Source organism: Panthera pardus, unplaced genomic scaffold (genome assembly GCF_024362965.1).
Source record: "Panthera pardus isolate Hobbes unplaced genomic scaffold, ASM2436296v1 HiC_scaffold_8, whole genome shotgun sequence".
Taxonomy (NCBI): Eukaryota; Metazoa; Chordata; class Mammalia; order Carnivora; family Felidae; genus Panthera; species Panthera pardus.
In genome coordinates this window covers 100688957-100708077 of record NW_026527013.1, presented here as the reverse complement: position 1 = coordinate 100708077, position 19121 = coordinate 100688957, and the positions used below count along the sequence as shown (strand labels likewise).

The 19121-nt window shown below is 41.6% G+C and overlaps 1 protein-coding gene across 1 annotated transcript in view; it reads left to right on the top strand.

Annotated features, from left to right (window-relative positions):
- Positions 1-19121, top strand: part of COL28A1 (collagen type XXVIII alpha 1 chain) — a 174193-nt gene that overhangs the window by 138023 nt on the left and 17049 nt on the right. The window contains exons 28-32 of the mRNA XM_053898079.1: positions 9046-9114; positions 9662-9742; positions 9832-9867; positions 15971-16007; positions 17632-18186. Coding sequence (XP_053754054.1) covers positions 9046-9114; positions 9662-9742; positions 9832-9867; positions 15971-16007; positions 17632-18186 — 778 coding nt within the window. The remainder of the gene's footprint in view (positions 1-9045; positions 9115-9661; positions 9743-9831; positions 9868-15970; positions 16008-17631; positions 18187-19121) is intronic.

Genomic DNA, 19121 nt, shown 5'->3' with positions numbered 1-19121 from the left:
TGTGTGTGTGTGTGTGTGTGTGTGTGTTGGGAGTGGGGGATTTGTGAACATAAAAACAGAGTTTAGGGTGTATGGTGCCTAGACAACTTCTACCAACAAGGTGGCAGACCTCCACATCCACTCCATCTAGCTCAGTTTGATATGCAGGGCCCTGAAATGGGTACTTCAGAAGGTAGAAAGACAAAGAAGATGAAGAATCTACTATGGGAATTTAAGTAGGACAGAAAGATGTGCATGCCCAAACCCGTTAGACATGTGCCACAGGAGAGGTGTGGCATGCTGTGGGGTATTACTCATGGCTGGGGCGAGAGTGGGTCAGGGAAAACTCCTTGGATGTGTTTGATGGGCCAGGACTGGCCCACAGATGGAATGAGGGTATTTAGAAAGGACACAGAAGCTCAGGACACGAAGAGAACCCCAAGCCTGGAGTCAAAGAGGGAAAGGCGGAAAACAAAGCAGGCTTGGCCGAGTAGAATTTCTGTATTTGATGGATTTGGTTCTGATATGGCTAGCAGGTGGAAAGTTCTGGAAAGCAGATATAAAGTTAGACCCAGAGCAGAGAGACTGGGGTGAGACTGGGGATTAGAAAAGTGGAGATTATCCTCATAGGGTCACTACTAATGCCAGGCATGTGGATAATATTGCAAAACAAAAGTAAGGACCATGGCAGACATCTACCTTGAGGGCACAGAGAGCACCAAAAGAGATACTGGAGAAGTAAAACGCAAATTGTCAACAGCAGGAGGGAAACCAGGAGCCTGGACTATGCAGGTAGCCAGCAAGGGGAGCATTCCAAAGTCTCCTGTCTCTAGCAGAGGCAACTGCCATAAAGCTGACCTTGTCTCCTTGTATGTATCATTTATGCAGTAAGTGTAGCCAAATGCCATGCAAGATTTTCATGAAATTTGGCAGGTTTTACAGAAGGCTACTTAGGCAGACAAAATTAATGTGTACAATTGAGTTGATCCAGCAAAGCCCCTTGAAGCCATGAAGGTCTTTGCACTATGACTTATCAATGTATTCAATTCTGACATTTATGCTAAGAACAATTTTATTATTGGAAAATAGGACCAATTCTGCAGTCAGATAGAGAATCATAACTGGGAGCACATATGTCCACAAAGCAATCAAACAGTCCAGTTTGGTGGCTTGACTGTTGAGATCATTTGTGAATATTCATGTGCTAATTGTTCAACTCTGTTAACATCTGCTGGCAGATATAAACAGAAAAATGGAAGCAGGGACTAAAAGTTTAAGAGAAAGGATTGGAGGGAAATATGCCCAAATTGAGCACATTTGGCTATGAGTGTTGTGAACTGAACAAGGCCAATTTGGACATTTAAATTTGTCAGAATCTTTTTGATGACTATCAGTAGCCCCTGAAGATTAGAGGTTGGTAGGAGTTACTTGCTTCCTCCTAGACTACCTTGCTATCGGATGGTGTGTTTTAATGAAAGCAAGTTTCAGATAGAATTCTACCTAATGTTCTGCTACCTATTAATAAGGAGGTACAAAAACATGCACTGAAGCCTGGTCCAATTTCCAATTTTCTGGTTTTCTTTAAAGCACTTTGACAAGCACTTTGCATAAAATGATTTCTCTAAGATAAATACAACCATATTCTCATGATTGGACCACTTAACCTTTTAAATCAGTGAAGGGACTCTTCATTATGGGATGAGGGTTGAAGGCACCTGTTTTGAATGAGTTCTAGAATTAGGGTGCCCTACCAAAGCATTTGGCTGATTCTTTTACCCCATTCGTGCAAGGAGTAAGGTATCTGCACAGCATTCCTAGCTATGACAGGTCTTGAATACCTCTTATTTCCCCAAGGATAAATTGTTTCCGTTATCCCTCTGGAGCAAATTCAGGGAGTGAGTGTTAAAGCACCTGTCTTTAAAGTATGGCCCACTGATTATGGTATTTCAAATGTTACCTTAGCACCCCTAGAGTATAAACTAAATTGCATATACACATATTTGCATGAATAGGGAAAAAGCCAATGGGTAGGCTGGATAATGGCCCCTAAAGACGTTCATGTCCTAATCCTGAGGGTCTGTGAATATTACCTTCTATGGCAGAAGAAACTTTGCACACATGATTAAGTTGAGCATTTTGAGGTGGGGACGTGATCCTGGATTGTCTGGGTGGGCCCTCAGTCTGATCATAAGTGTCCTTATAAGAGGGGGGCAGAAGCAGAAGAGACTACAGAAGAGGTGATGTGATGGTGGACACAGGGATGGAGTGGAGGAAGATGAAGGAAGGGACCACAAGCCAAAGAATACAGGTGACCACTAGAACTTTTTGGTCAAGGAAACAGATGCTCTCCTCAGAGCCTCCAGGGGAAACCAGTCCTGCCGATACCTTGACTTCATTCCAGTGAAACTGACTTTGTGCTTCTGATTTCCAGAACAGTAAGAGAACAAATTTATGTTGTTTTCAGCCACTAAATTTGTGGTGATTCATTACAGCAACAATAGGAAATGAATATAGCCATCAATATTAACGTCAGCAACATTTTGGTCCAACTCATGGAAGTTTCTAGCTCTCTGATTTGAAAACCCTTGCTGTACATGGCTGACACTTCTTAGATTATTAAAAAAAGACCCTGAATTGCGGGCCATGGAGAGGAGGGGAGGAACAGATGGTGCAGGTTTTAAACCATTTTTAGGAACAGATTCACAATCAGTCCCTGAATCTATAAGAAGTAAACCATTTCTCTGCCTCTCATGGGACACAATGGGACTCAATCACCATTTGAATGAAAATCAAGTATAATGAAGCCATGTTGTTCCATTTAGGCCCATTAGGACGATATTCTGGCCAGGTACCAGGTGAGCCTGGGCTGTGCTCCAGCAGAAGGCTCGCCTGATCACAAATAATGTAAGCACTGATTGTATTCCCAACCAAGTGGGCTGCTTTGTGGGACAAGCATTAGGCTGTCTTAGCCCGTGTTAGGGAATGTTAACATATCAAGATGGGATACTAAGTTAAAGGAGTTCAATTCCACAAAGATAAGGATTTGAAGAAGCTGGAGGCTCTTAATTTTCAGGCTGGAGATGTAGAAACTGCTTAGCTTCTAGTCTGTGCCGAGACAGAACTGAGCGAAGAAAATCAGAGCCTTTGGGAGAACCACCTTTGGAGAGATTTACTGTTCAAAGAAAGCATTGCTGTGAAATCAAATACAATCCAAGGTGATGGGGAAGAATTGCAAAGCCTCAGTTTTATCACTTATATACTTGTCCCCAGGTTATTATAGCGATTAAATAAGAATATGTCTAGCTCTCTGATTACCTGGCTCAGTCCTTCACATGTAGACACACAAATCATTGGCAGTTGCTAGTTGTAAAAGAAGAATGTTATGCTTGGAATTTAGGTGGAAGGAGAGAGGTGCCAAAATGCCAGACCATTAGGTTGTTCTACAGGGTCCCTGGATAAGCTCCTTCTTCTTCTTCTTTTTTTTATTTTTAATGTCTATTTATTCTTGAGAGAGACAGAGCACGACTGGGAGAGTGGCAGGGAGAGTGCTGAGCTGTCAGCACAGAGCCTGACATGGGGCTCAAACCCATGAACTGTTAGCTCATGACCTGAACCAAAGTCAGATGTTTAACCAACTGAACCACCCAGGCGCCCCTAGATAAGCTCCTTCTGTCTACATGTACAATTATATGTACTCTGTAGGCCACCAGGAAAATACTATTTTCCATCTAAAGTGAACTAGCCATTTCATTAAAGCCTAAGAAAATAATCCCTTTCAATACAGAATGGTTCCTGGATTTGAGGCCAAATACTTAGATGACTATTCAGGCAGGTTACCATGTCTTGCTAACTCTGCCATTTACCCACTAAGTCAACATCTTAATCTAATACTGCTTTCTTTCTTCAAGCTGCTTTTCATTCAAAGGCTGGCTTGACTGATCTTGTACTCCCTACCTTCAAAATTTATCAATATTTACTACATTCCCCTACATAACACAGTAAAATTATAAACATCAAAAAATTATCATTGCTACACTATTTCCTCTATAGACCCTATTCATTTCACCAAGTGTTCTATTAATTCTTTTTACTTTTTAAAAGACTCTTCTTGTTGTTTAGTAAAAGAGTATTTATAATCTTATTACTTACCTTTTAAGTGTACAGTTTTACAAGTTCCAGCAAATGCATAAGAGGCCTCTAATGAAGAGGGTTTCCTGACCCTTTCCAAGTAGTTAGGACATCTCCAAAGATCTGGGACCCATGCCTGCAAGTTTTATTCTATTTCCTACCTCCAGCTCCCATGGGTCATCTATGCCCTAAAGGTGACAGCATTTGCTGTACTTCCCCCAGAAGCTTAAGACTTTTGTCCCACAAGAGGCTTCGTGCTTTTCACAGGGGTTACCTGGTTCCTTCCCCTGGGCCTGCACCACTAGAGAAGCTTTGGGACTCGCCCTGTCCCCAGTCTCTCTCATGAACACTGGTGAGGCCCCCGAAGAGCTCATGAGAGAGTGGGTATAAATTCCCCTGCGTCTGGAGCTCCCAGAGGTCCTGTCTTCTTATACTAGCCCACACTCAGCCATTGGTTAAGAATTTTCACTAAGTTCTTACCAGCTTGTATGACATCTGGTGTCTCCAGCAGCTAAGTAACTACCTGTGCCCTGTCTCTCCTTAGAGGATCCTTTGTTTCCTTAGATTTTGAGCTAGGTGGTTGTGCTGCAACCACAGGTCTATGATGCTCTGAGAAAAAATTGTGCTTTCATAGATTAGTTAGCATTTTTTTTTACTGTGGATTTAAAAATGAAAGCAGCCTTTTCTAGTTTCTAGAAATTTCCCTAAAAGGAAGCCAGAAGTTCATTTTATAGTTTTTGATCATCCGTGAGTTTGATTTTTTTTTTCTTACTGCACCTTAAATATCTGAACAATGAAAATCTAAGGCTGAGATACGGTGGTTGAGAAACTGGGTTTGAAATTTGGATTTAATGACACCTTCAGATAGACAGGTTCTTTCCTGTAGTTGTATCTGATCCAGGCTGATATAATTGTGTATCATTTTCCTGAGACTTGTAAGGAAAAACACAGATGACTGGAGAGCATTCACCTCTGCCAAATTAAGAGGTCTTCTTGCTGCTAGCCAGATAGTACAGTCTGAAAGTTATAGGAAGATTTCAAGTATTTTGAAGGTAAACTGATAATTAAAAGGGGGAAAAAAGGGGCCTCTTTATAGGGAAACCCAGCTGCCTGGAATAGCTACAGTGTTAACAATTACATATAAAATATCTATAATGTGAAGTAATGCAAAATAAATTCCTGACCACGGAACTGATCCTGACGTGATTAGAGGCTACTTTGAGGTTTTTCCCTCAGGGCTTGGCAGTGAGGCCACAGTAGCTTTTAAGTTTGCTAGGAAATTGTGTAATTTCTTAAAGGAAGCTAGTTAGTCATAAACATCTATTGGACATCTATATTAGCTGTCATAGGATCCAAAAAGTTGTAAAAGACATAATTATTCTGAATAATTGTCAGAAAGGTGTCAAGTTCTTTCTGGACCCGCTTCATCTACTGCAATTCCCAGTGATAATTTGCTATCATATCCCAGTCCTAGCTGCTGTGTTTTCCGTGCTCTTCTGTCCTTCAGGGCTGGGACAAAGCCGACTGTAGATCTTCTAGTGTTCTCTCATGAACCTTCAATCCCCTTCCACCTGGCTAGGAAACCTCCTGACCACCCCCTCCCCCCCAACTCAGGTCGCAGCGGTCTCAAGCATCTTCCTGACACCCTCAAGCTACCTTTCAACCAGTTACCTGGTCGAATAAAGATGTCTTCCTTCACGCCCACAAAAAAATATGAGAAAACTAATCTATGCCAAAGTATCCCTTACCGACACACCTGTCTTAAGATGATACATTTCATATAACTTTTGGTTCTTATTTTCTTTTTAATTAGAACAGAGAATGGCAGAATCTCAGGCAGGCATCTTCCCACCACCCTGCCTACGACTCTGTGAGCTGGCCACCCAGTCTGTATGTAGACAGACCCTTCTATCCTTCATATTCAAGATGAGGCTGCACATCCACTCTTAGAGCACATTTTTCAGCAAGTGTAATGAGGCTGGTCTGTGTTCCACATATTCCTGTCTATTCCTCTTCAGACCTGTGTTAGCTGTGTAATCTTCGGAAACAGAACAGATTTTTCTCCTCTCCTTTCTCCTGCTTGAATCTGAATGTGGATTTACTGTCTCAGGCTTATTTAAGTGACACCAATCCCTATCCAAGGTTCTGGGGCTCTCAATACCACCATATTTCCTGGGTGAGAAAAGACTATTTTCTCTTGAATGTGAATGGAGTATAGAAGACCAGCGATCTCTGCCTGTCTCCTATCACCACTGAAGCAACCAACAGAACGAACAGAGGCACCACTCCTTCTTCTGGGGTGGGTGTCCTCAGGCCTGAGACGCACAATACTGCACAAGCCTTTACTGTGGGCCCACTCTACCATAGCACTGTGCTTGGCTCAACAGTTACCAAGATGAAAAAGACCTTCAGCAAATGAGTTCTCTGCAATCTGACCTTTGTAAGGAACTTGGTCTAAGTCCTCTGGAGATGAATTGAGGAGGCAAAACTGTAACCCCATACCTGCCTTGCATTTAGAAATACATGGCAGAGATGAAAAGGACCTAGAAGTTTAGCCAAGTCTTGGGTCCAACAAAAGTTGCGCATTTCAAAAGGAGTCTCCAATTATATTCATCTTATTTTGTACCCTCTATATAAGATTTGTTTTAATGAAAAGGTTCCCTTTTAGGGATATGTACAAGTATGCAAAGATATATAAGAGCGTATTTATTGAAGTGTTATTTGTAACTGGGAAATATTGGAAACAACCATATCCATCACTAGGTAATGAATAAATTATAGTCGAGTTATTTAATGGCGTACTGTACAGCAGAGAAAATTAACAAACTAGAACTATGTATAGGTACACAGACAAATTTCCAACAGATAATGCTGATATTTAAAATAAAAATTGGAGGGGCTCCTGGGTGGCTCAGTTGAGCATCCAACTTCAGCTCAAGTCATGACCTAGTGGTTCATGAGTTCAAGCCCCACATCGGGCTCTGTGCTGACAGCTCAGAGCCTGGAGCCTGCTTTGGATTCTGTGACTCCCACTGTCTCTGCCCCTCCCCCGCTCACACTGTGTGTGTGTGTGTGTGTGTGTGTCTCTCTCTCTCAAAAAAATAAATAAACATTAAAAAAATTTTTTTTAAGAAAAACTGGATGTGTGGTGCCTGAGTGGCTTAGTCGGTTAAGCATCCCATTCTTCGTTTTGGCTCAGATCATGATCTCATGGTTTGTGTATGTGAACCCCATGTCGGGCTCTGCACTGACAGTGTGGAGCCTACTTGGGATTCTCTCTCTCTGCTCCTTCCCCAAGCACAGACACTCTCTCTCAAAATAAATAACCAAGCTTTAAAAAGTTTTAGAATACAATTGAATGCATAAATATATCACTTATTTGAAGTTTAAAATGTTAAATATTATCCATTGTCTTAGAATATATATATGTAGTTAAAGCATAAAAACATGGATATGAGTGATGCATGTCAGTTTCAGAAAAGATTTCCCCTCTTGTTAAGAGCATGGGATTGGGTACATCAGGGGTTCAGTGCTATCTGCACCATTTCATTTTTTAATATGGTGGTATATAGGTGAGTGTTTGCCTTCTTCAGTATAAATTTTATGTGTCTGAAATATTTCATTATTAATACTTTTTGAAAGAAAGGGTTCTGTTGATTTTAAAAAGCTTGAAAGCCAATGAGCTAGGAAGGGGGGCTGAGGAATGCCACTACTCAAAGTTACAATGGTCTCCAAGCAAGCTATCTTGCCTTCTGGAGCAGTGGCTCTCAAGTCCTAGAAGGCCATGGCAAAATGCATATTTTACTCCTACCCCTATTCTTGATTCTCATTTCATAGTCTGAGGTTTTCATTAAGAATCCCAGCAGTTCTAGTAGGTGTGGTCAGTATACCTTTGAGAAAGATATTCAAGGTAAGCAGGTGAAATCCTCGGAGCTCCTGACCAGGAGAATCCACAAAGCTTTGCCACAGACTCATTGCTAATAATGATTCAGAGTTAAGCAGCATCAGAACTATGACTGTATACTGAACAGGGGTTATTCTGTTTCATGCTCGACATCATGAAAGCCCTTTAAATCTGTGTGGTTTAGGGAGCAGGGGGCAGGGGACAGGAGATAATGTTAAGGTGCAGGAGGGGGCAGTTAAAGTCCTTGAAATGAATACATTTTTATTTTCTGAATTAAGGAGGTACTAAATTTAGATAAATAGATTCATAGTAAAAAATTATCAGGGCTGGAACTAACAGTATATGGTGATTATATAAACAGCTCTTTGACATTCATTGGGTAGAGATGCTATTATATCCTCATTTCCTCCATTATTAAGATAATAAATGCTTTTAGCATATTAAAAAATATAGAAAAATGTAGAGAAGTTTATAAAAATCACCATTAATATCACAACTGAAATAACAGCTGCTTGTTATGTGTGAACTGATTGATATAATGTTCATAGTTTGAAATTGGCCAAGGTGGGAGTAATTACAACACAGAAATAGGCAAATGCTATAAATCAGCTCCTTCACTTCTACCCCAGATTCAGAAGTTAAATTTTTCCTAGCAAAGAATCGAGCCCATCTGACATACATAGTCCCCTCCAGATTTGTTTTGTTGTTTTTTTTTAAATGTTTATTTATTTATTTTTGAGAGGGGAGAGGGAGGGACAGAGAGCAGAGCAAAGAAGACAGAGAATCCCAAGCAGGCTCTGCACTGTCAGTGCAGAGCCCGATGCACTGGGCTCAAACTCACTAAGGAGATCACAACTTGAGCCAAAATCAAGAGCCAGACACTTAACTGACTGAGCCACCCAGGCACCCCTCCCCTGCAATTTAGATAATGTTATAAGGCTGTTCTGAAACTGTAAGTGTATATATGACCCAAAGAATTTTCTGAGTTATCTTGGGAAATTAATGGGATGATCCCTTCTTTATATTGTGTGTAGGGGGAGCAAGGACCTCAAGGTTTTCCAGGGCCAAAAGGCATGACAGGCCATGGCCTCCCTGGCCAGAAGGTAAGCATTTCAGGGCCTTAGAGGAACGCTTAGGTTTAAGATCTCAACAGCTTAACATAAACTTTAGAAGAACACTTCTACTGGTCATTCATCCTGACAGCTCTCAGAGGAAACAATCCATTTGAAAGCAGTTCCTTATGCATTTCCTTTCCTAACTATAAACATGCTTACTTCATAAAATCTCATTTTTTCATCCTTAAAAGCCAGCTGATAAAGGAACAAATCCTTACAACATACCACATAGAAAACACTGGATAACCCTGGTTAGAATGTTATAATAGTTGAACTTCCCGAAGGTAGCCAGCCGATCTGATAGTAACTCAAGATCTCCTCACCTTGAGACCCCTGGCTCATCATGAATTAGATTATGGTACCTGGGGGGTGGGGGTGGGGATATAAATATAATGCTTGCCATTTTTTTCCAGTAGTATATTTGTATCAACAAGCCCCACAGGTCTTTAAGAGATGCCGCTTGCAAACGAACCAAATTTTAGAGTTTGGCTTTAATATTTACGTTCTATACTTATTTTTTCACTATATTACAAAGGGAGAGCATGGAGAACGGGGCGCTATGGGAAAGAAAGGCGATAAAGGTGAAATTGGGGAGCCCGGATCTCCAGGGAAACAGGCAAGAAGTGATTTTTAAAGTCTTAGTGTAATTTTATACATTAGCTTGTTCCAACCTACACTGACTGTTACTCTTCTTCCACTAAGTAGGGGTTACAAGGACCAAAGGGAGACGCAGGACTTACTGTGAGTATCCATCCTAGAGGGTAATTGAGGGTTTACATTTGCAAAATTATTACATTCATGTTTCAGCTTCAGAAGCATGAATTCTTTGGACGCAGAGCTCCAGTTGCTTTTTAAATGATATCACTGCTACAAGCCCAGTGTTGACTGGGCATGAGGTAACTGATCTGAGCGTGAGGGAGAAATAACACCAGACAACCCTTACCCAGCCTCGTGGGGATATGCCGCTACTTCCCTCTGACCCCTGCTAGACATGGTAACAAGGAGGTGAGCTGTTTCAAAGAAGCCACCCGACCAGGTAACTTTTAATCTATGTGATCCTTCACGTTCCGGAATGGGAGTTCTGTTTCCTTGACTGGCTCCTTTAGGAAGTACTCCGAGAACAGCCATCACAAAATGGGGACTGCTTTAAGGTACGGATTCACTTATTCCAGAGAACTTGTGAGGCAACGACAAACTTTTCCTTATTCTCCCCGCATCATTGCAAATAAAAAGCTGACTCATTAACGTCCCACGGGGTGGGAAAGTTTTAGAAATTCTGTGGCAAAGTCTTTTTCTTCCTTTCTCATTGGAAGGCACTACATCTCCTAGAGTGGAGAAGCAACAAGAACCTTCTCTCTTTTTTTTTTTTTTCCTCTTTTTGATTGTTCAGTGTGTCATGGTCTGAGGACAGTGACCCTATTTGCTGTGCTAAGTGAATCCAGGTGTAGGGAGGTGGGAGTTTAGGTGGTGATGGTAAGACACGAGAGCTGGGCATATGACAAACAGAACACATACTTTTTTTATGGCCTGTTTGCCTTTTCCTCTTTGCTCTTCCTCACCACAAGTCAGACACCCCCAGATGCCTATGGGCATGAAACAGCTGTGTGCACATCAATGCCTCCCCCAGAGTAGCAGGGAGAATGTATGTCAAATCCCCAGAGGAACATTCCCCATTGGTTTATACCCTCCCTCCTATCCCAACATGGGGAGAGGGCCTGGCTTCCTTCATCCATTCATTTGTTCTCTCATTTCACCGACATTTATTGGGCATGTATTCTGAGTCAGGCTCTGACGTAGGTGCCAGGGGAATTGTCTAGAATAAAAGATTCTGTCTCTGAACTCAAGGAGCTCACAGCCCATTAGAAAGAAAGACAAGCAAACGATGTTCACCTGCAGTTTGATAAATGCTATGATAGGAGTAGATATGTGGATCCTGAGCAGACGAAATGATGTATGGTGATGCTTGGGGCCAAGTTAGGCTTTTATCTCCTGAGCAGAAATTTTTTTAAATTTTATTTTTAATTTTTAAAAATTTACATCCAAATTAGTTAGCATATAGTGAAACAATGATTTCAGGAGTACATTCCTTAGTGCCCCTTACCCATTTAGCCCATCCCCCCTCCCACAACCCCTCCCGTAACCCTCAGTTTGTTCTCCATATTTATGAGTCTCTTCTGTTTTGTCCCCCTCCCTGTTTTTATATTATTTTTGTTTCCCTTCCCTTATGTTCATCTGTTTTGTCTCTTAAAGTCCTCATATGAGTGAAGTCATAGGATACTTGTCTTTCTCTGACTAATTTCACTTAGCATAATACCCTCCAGTTCCATCCACATAGCTGCAAATGGATGGAACTAGAGATTTCATTCTTTTTGATTGCCGAGTATTACTCCTTTGTATATATATACCACATCTTCTTTATCCATTCATCCATCGATGGACATTTGGGCTCTTTCCATACTTTGGCTGTTGTTGATAGTGCTACTGTAAACATGGGGATGCATGTGTCCCTTCGAAACAGCACATCTGTATCCCGTGGATAAGTGCCTAGTAGTGCAATTGCTGGGTCATCGGGTAGTTCTAAAATTAGTTTTTTGAGGAACCTCCATACTGTTCTCCAGAGTGGCTACACCAGCTTGCATTCCCATTGAGCAGAAGATTTTTAACCAAGAGGCAGAGATCTTAGAAATGGGGGTGTCATTCTGCTGATTTGGCTTTCTAGATTCTAGAAAAGGGCCTAGCAGGGAAGGATGAATGAAGGAAGAGAGAATTTTCATTAAGTGCGAATCTAGTATGTGACCGGTACTGTGTAGGCTCCTTCACATCAGTACCACCCTTACTGGGTAAGATGCCTGGGGGCTCCTTAGAGGGCCCACTCTGGACCTTTAGTACTTCTTCAGCTGTACCCTTTCCTGGGTGAGGAGTCCTCAGGGCCAACAAGAGTGAACACCCTGAGCTCATGCCGCCCCCCCCCCCCCATATTACACTCTGGACACACAGGATCCCAGAATTGCCTGCCTAAATGGCCCATTTGGAAAGCTGACAGCACTGAGCTGTATACATGGGTCCACCCAAAAGGTGGGCAAGGGGAAAGTGTTTTCAGGGAATTTGGACAGAGCTCAGAATTGAGGACTGTGTTCACTACCTGAATGCTGGCCCAGGCCCCATGCAGTGCAGAACTGGTGGGGAGAGGGTGCAATGAGAAGGGGACAGACTGTAGGCCACAACCCTCTCTTGCCCAAGACTCCATGTTAATCCATACGATAGCCCCGTGAGGTACTGTTATCTATACTTCAATGAAAGACATGCTAAGTCAGATAGAAAGTTTGAGCCATATGCCTGAAGTCACCTTGCTAACAAGTAGCAGAACCCTTGTAGCCAGAGATGGCTTGTCTGGTGCCAAATCTAGTCTGCTCTCCCACAAATTCTGCTCTTAGGAGGCCTCTTTCTTCTTCCCACCCACGCTCTCTCCCTGACCAAATATATCCCCAAACAGCTGTCAGTTGTAGATTCATCCAGATTAGCAAACTACTCTTCTAAGAGGCAAATACCAATGGCAGAGTTCGATGTTTTAATACTTCGTGCCAAAAATTGCTTCAGAAAGACTATTTCTCTGCCTGTCCCTTACATGTTTGCATTTCCCAGTGTCTGCCCTCAGTCTTCTCTCTCCTGGTCTTTAAACTCTCAGGAAGGGATAGCCATGAAAGGAAGGAGGGGGATGGGGGGGGTTGTAGTTTGAAAAGGCTAATGTAATATCATAGTAAAGTTGGATGGAGGGTGAAAAAATATTGTCTTTAGATTATAAACATGGAAAAGAATATGTTTAACAAATGGGGGTATGGGGATACACTAGTTTAAAAAAGACTGAAAGGCTCTGCTCCATGAAATCTCATCTGCCATCAACAGTCAGCTGTACACTGGCTTTTCTTAAATCCGCCTCCAGTTTGAACTGCTCTCTTGAGCACCAGACCTTACATCTCACTGCCTACTGGACATCTCCAGCCACATGTCCCCTTGATGCATCAGACCCAGCCAGGCCCAAGCTGAGCCCAGTGATTTTCATTAGCTCCCAGCCTGCCTAGTCCATTCTTCCCTACCTCTGAGAGTGTGCCATCACCATTTGTTTCCTTTGAGACTCCTTTTCCTCACCCTTTCTTCCAATTACACACCAACCCCCTTCATTTTCCCTCTGAAAGGTCCTTCCAGGCCAGCCCCTCCTACCCATCCACTGCCACTGCTGCTTTCTGGTGTCACTTTTTCCCCTGAACTATTTAGGAACCTTAACCCCCTCCACTGGCTGCCATGATCACCTTTTTAAAGTAAAATGTGATCAGATCTCTTCTCTGCCTAGGGACCATGTGTCTTCTAGCTGCCCAGGATAAAATTCACACCCTTCAACATGACACACAGACCTTCTAGAGTTCATCTGTCTTCCACATTTCCTGTCATCCTTTCTGCCATGTACCCTGAGTCCTAAGTTTACTCAAGTACTGTAATGCACTGTGCTTTGTGTACTTTGCCCCCTGCCTGGAATGTTCCTGCCCCACCTCCTCCTCCCCCAACCCCTCTACCCTGCCACCATTTCCTACCCCAGCCTGTTCACAATCTACCTCCCTGGACCACAACCCCACCCTCATGCTCCCACCCCTGGAAATCCCAGCAGACCAACGTGGTTCTTTGGCTCCAACCCAATAGCATAGCACTTACAAAAGTACTTATTTGTCTACTTCTAATAAGAAGTACTATGAATCTTTTGATGGATATAAATTTGATGGCTTCATCATTGGCAAAAATAGCCAAAGTAGTCATTGGGCAATTTGAGTAGAAAAAAATAAAACAATTTTAGTCACGTAAAAGCAAAGAATAGGAGGAAAAGATTGATATATGTGAGTACTTAAAGCATTTTAGACCCAGTTATGCCATAAAAGCACAATGAAAAGCATTAGAATGCAACTTTGATATATAAATTATTCTTATAAATCAGTGAAAGAGAAACATTTTAATAGAAAATAATGGACAAAAAACATACAAAGAATTTGCACACGAGGATACAACTTGGAAACATGCTTATGAAATAAAATTTAGCCTCACTGAGAATTGCATAAGTATAGTTTAAAATACTGCAAATTCTTGTTCTATCAAATGGCAAAGATTATGTAATAGTAATAACCAGTATTTTGTGTCTAAAATAAAACAGTTTTTCTTATAGACTGCTGTTAGCGGTATCTGTTACAACTTTTCTGAATGTCACTTTGGCAGGATGAATCAAGAACCTTAAATGGTCGTGCATCTGACTTCAGTAATCACTTTTTTTAAATTTTTTTAAATGTTTAGTCATTTTTGAGAGACAGACAGAGTGGGAGCAGGGAAGGGGCAGGGAGAGAGGGAGACACAGAATCCGAAGCAGGCTTCAGGCTCTGAGCTGTCAGCACAGAGCCTGACGCAGGGCTCAAACCCACAGACTGTGAGATCATGGCCTAAGCCGAAGTCGGATGCTTAACTGACTGAGCCACCCAGGTGCCCCTCAAGTTTTTCAGAATACTTAATAATATGGGAAATTAATTATGCAATAATGTTAAGTGAAAAACTATAATCATAAACTTGGTGTCAAGTATTTTCTCCACTTGTAAAAAATTGAACATAAATACATATATTTCCCCTTTCCAAATACATAATATAAATATATAAATATAGACATTTGCCTTTTCTAGACATGTCCTGGTTTCAGATTTATTAAATGCCTCTCTAAATGTGCTAAAATATGACAAGCCCCCACCCCCCTCGAAAGAGATATCAGTGATGTTGCTGACTTCCTCATTTTATATAATTTTATAATATTGTATCTGGGAGTTCTTTTTAAATAGCCACTGGAATTATTGGCTTTTACTCAATTTAAATTAAAAATACAATTAAATTAAAATGCCCTGAATATTTTCCATACGTGTTTCTGTTAAGTCACATCACCAACGATGTCATCTTTACCCCAATTCTGTCAGTATAGATTTTTTTCTTCAAAACTTTACTTTTGCAACTGTTTAATTTTTATCTTCTTAGATCAGGTTCATGCCTCCTTCCTGTTGAGATTTTCTGGGCTTCTATTAAGTTAATCATTCCTGTCACCTTCCTGTCTTCGGCAAATATAGAATTCTGCCTTCTGTCGCGTCATCTCAGTTATTCGTAAATGTGCTGCTCAGGGCAGAGCATTGGCAGCTTTATTTCTACTACCCACCTCATCCCAGGCTCTTTTGCTGGGGCTGATGGCTGCAGGACCAGGGGCATTTAGGAACATGGCGACACTTCATGGAAGTGCCAAAGTCAAAGTATTGGGAAGCTGGGAAGGAGACTTGCAAAACTGGACAGCGGTAGAGAAAAGAAAGAGGGAATACAGTGTAGAATGAATTCTCTTTTGGCCCCAGTACTTGTCTTGGTTGCTCAGCACATGTGGGTTAAATTGTGTAACTGATTGCACGCATTGCCCGCACCTTGTAAGCGGTACCTTATGGCGCTAGACCCTATCCTAGGAGTTCTGTGTGCATAGCCTCATTCGATCTCCATCACAGCCCTGAGACACAGATACTGTTAGATCATCTATGTCCAAGGTCACACAGCTGATAAATGCTAAGCCACAATCTGAACTGCGAAAATCTGAGCTATAACATTTCACAATGCAAACGCATTTCAGTTGTGATATATTGTGGCCAACTTTTAACCCCTGTGCTATTTATTTCCTTTGGTGAAAGAATAAAAGGAAACAGACCAATGCTGACTGTAGTAAGACATAGCTTTTAGGACTATAGGAAGAAATATTATGGTCATATAATTAATACATTTTCCTTTTGTCCTCCAGAAAGAAGAAATTATCAAAATTATTTTTGAGATATGTGGTAAGATTTGACTGTCAAGAAGAGAATCATCACTTTAAAGTACCAACCCTACTATGTTCTGTGTTGGTCAAGATAAATGTGGTCACCCGGAGATGTAGATGATACAGCTCATGGGAACGTTTGAAGCTCTTTTGAAAAGTCAATGAGAAATGGCAAGAAGCAGTGAGAGAGGCTATAGGAATCCTGATTTAAAAAAAGAAATCATCTTCCCAGGTGGTTCAGAAGAGTGAAGATACTGGCCCTGGAGTCTGTGGGCAGCCAGGCCTTTTGTGAGCACAGAGCTCATTTGTAATCAGTGACATTTACCTGAGCTTGGGAAGGAAAAAACAACAAAGAAATATAACCACAGGGGCCTAACTGGTATTTGAATCCAGCCTGGCTGGTGATTATATTGTCTTTGTTTTTCCTGAAGCAAGAAGTCTCTCTGAGTGGAGTTTTAAGCACTATTTCTAGAGCGCATTTCATTTCAGAGGCAGGCCGACAGAGTCAGGAGGTCATCTTGAGCTTCAGAGCTCCATCTAAATGCTTCTGTGGCTAAATATGATTGACTTAAAATAGAATTAGCAGAAAGAGGAAGAAAAGAGATTAGCCAAAAGGCAAGAGATTAATAGACTAATGAAGATAAGAGAAACTTGCGTGTTTCAAACAGACAGAGGCAGAAACGTCTTTGTTTTTCCTTACAGAGAACCCCTGAACTGGCTTGTCCCCCAAAAGACCTCTGGGCTTTAAGAACCCACTTGGGACTCTGTATGGTGACAGGCCAATTTAGACGTGGCTTCTGAGTTTTAGAAGCCCTGTAAATATAACACCAAGTTTCCTCATGATTTTTTGTGGTAGGGTTGTTGGGCAACCTGAGGATATGAATAAACCAATGGAGCCCTGATAGTTCTTATTTCCTGGTGACTCTAACGATTGCTTTGAATGGTAAACCCTAAATAGAAGGTGTTTATTGACCAGCATTCTGAGATCATTCTCCTTAAAAGGTTTCATAGTATGGATGCACAGTTGGCCTCACTGAGCCAGCTTAGCGGTCACTGTGAGTGACTTGAGACATAAACTTGAGTAGCTGGGGACAGCTATTCTTGTGAACAGTTACAGGTCCTAATCCCTCCCCCACGATTAAACATTTTCAATCCATCACTTTACCCACTGCTCATGCTAATGAGCAAATAGCAAATCTCACAGAAGGATATGATTGAAGACTAAAATAGTAGCTTTCAGATTCAGTTTCAATACAAATGCTGGAAGGATAAAGAGCAAACTGAGGATAGGGTGATCTCTTAGGAAGAGGGAGAAGAATGTCATCAGGAAGGCATACACAGGGATGCAGTCTCTTTTAAAAATGTATTTTTTTAATCGGAGAAATTGGCACATAGCTGTTTGTTATTTTATCTTCTACGGTGTTTTGGTGGGGGGGGGGTTGTGGGGTTGTTTTTGCAGTATACTATTTTTTTTAAAGTCAGATATAGAAACCAGAGGGGGACAGTTGTTAGCTATGTTAACACTCACAGAGAATGAAAGTAATAATCCAGGTCTCTGGTTCATCCCTGCCCCTCTCTCATACCAATCAGTAAGTTTTGATTTTCATTCATGCAATGTTTCTACCTCAACATGCATCTTTTAGGTTGTGGGCCCAAATGCAGAGAGACTCCTCTAGAATTGCTGTTTGTGATCGACAGCTCAGAAAGCGTGGGGCTGGAGAACTTCCAGATCATCAAAAATCTTGTGAAGACTCTGTCTGACCAGGTTGCTCTGGACCTAGCTACGGCCCGCATCGGCATAATTAACTATAGCCATAAGGTGGAGAAGGTGGCCCACTTGACACAGTTCTCCAACAAGGATGACTTCAAGCTGGCTGTGGACAACATGCAGTATCTGGGGGAAGGCACCTACACGGCCACAGCGCTCCATGAAGCCAACCACATGTTTGAAGCTGCAAGGCCAGGTGTAAAGAAGGTGGCCTTGGTCATCACTGATGGGCAGACAGATATCCGAGATGAAAAGAATCTGACAGAGGTGGTGAAGAAAGCCAGTGACATCAATGTGGAAATATTTGTGATTGGGGTAGTGAAGAAAAATGACCCCAACTTCGAAATGTTCCACAAAGAAATGAATCTGATTGCTACTGACCCAGATAGTGAGCACGTTTATCAGTTTGATGACTTCATTACCCTGCAAGGTAAGACTCAGTATCAGGTGAAAGGAGTTGATGTTATTGCTCCAAGTACCACATCACTGGATTATTCTGACCAAAAATGGAAAGCAGTAGGAGGCTAATGAGGCTTACACCAACATTTAATTGAACACATAAACTCCGGAAGGTAAAACACATTTAGCATCAATCCAGTTTAGAGAGTATAATCTCTTGTCTTTATTCATTTGGAATAAGTGCTGAGTTGGCCTTGGAGTTTGTTAACTGAGCTATCATGGTTGAGGATATGGTTAAAAAGAAAGAGTAAGACTGGGGATATTCTAAGGTAATGTTCAAAAAGTTACCTAACTTGCATAAGATATGCAGTAAGCCAATAGCAAGGCAGAAAATAACCATGGAAGCAAAGTGAATTAAGAAGTACACGGGGAATGAAAAAAAGTTATGGTAATCTAAAGAGATGAGAAATACAATAACTGGGATTATTCTATTCTAGTCTCTGTTCTATTTCCTATTCTCTGCTCTTAACAAAATATGAAGATAATGAAGAATAAACAGGTGGATATCAGGAGTTTATCTTTTCTTTTTTAAGTTTATTTATTTGAGAGATGGGGAGGGGGAGAGAGAGAGAGAGAGAGAGAGAAATCCCTAGCAGGCTCCATGCTGTCAGTGCAGAGCCTGATGCGGGGCTCGATCTCAAAAACCATGAGATCATGAACTGAACCAATATCAAGAGTTGGATGCTTTACCAGCTGAGCCACCCATGTGCCCCAGGAGTTTATCTCAAAGTACAACATTGTGAATATTCATCATGCTACTCTGATGGGCTTCCCTCTATTACTTTACTCTTTAAAATGAACTGATATTTTCCAGTGAGTCATTCTAAGACACTAACTCATCTACAATTGCAGTAGGGTCAGTATTGTTTCACAAGCAATATTCCAACTCTTTGGAAACTGATAACT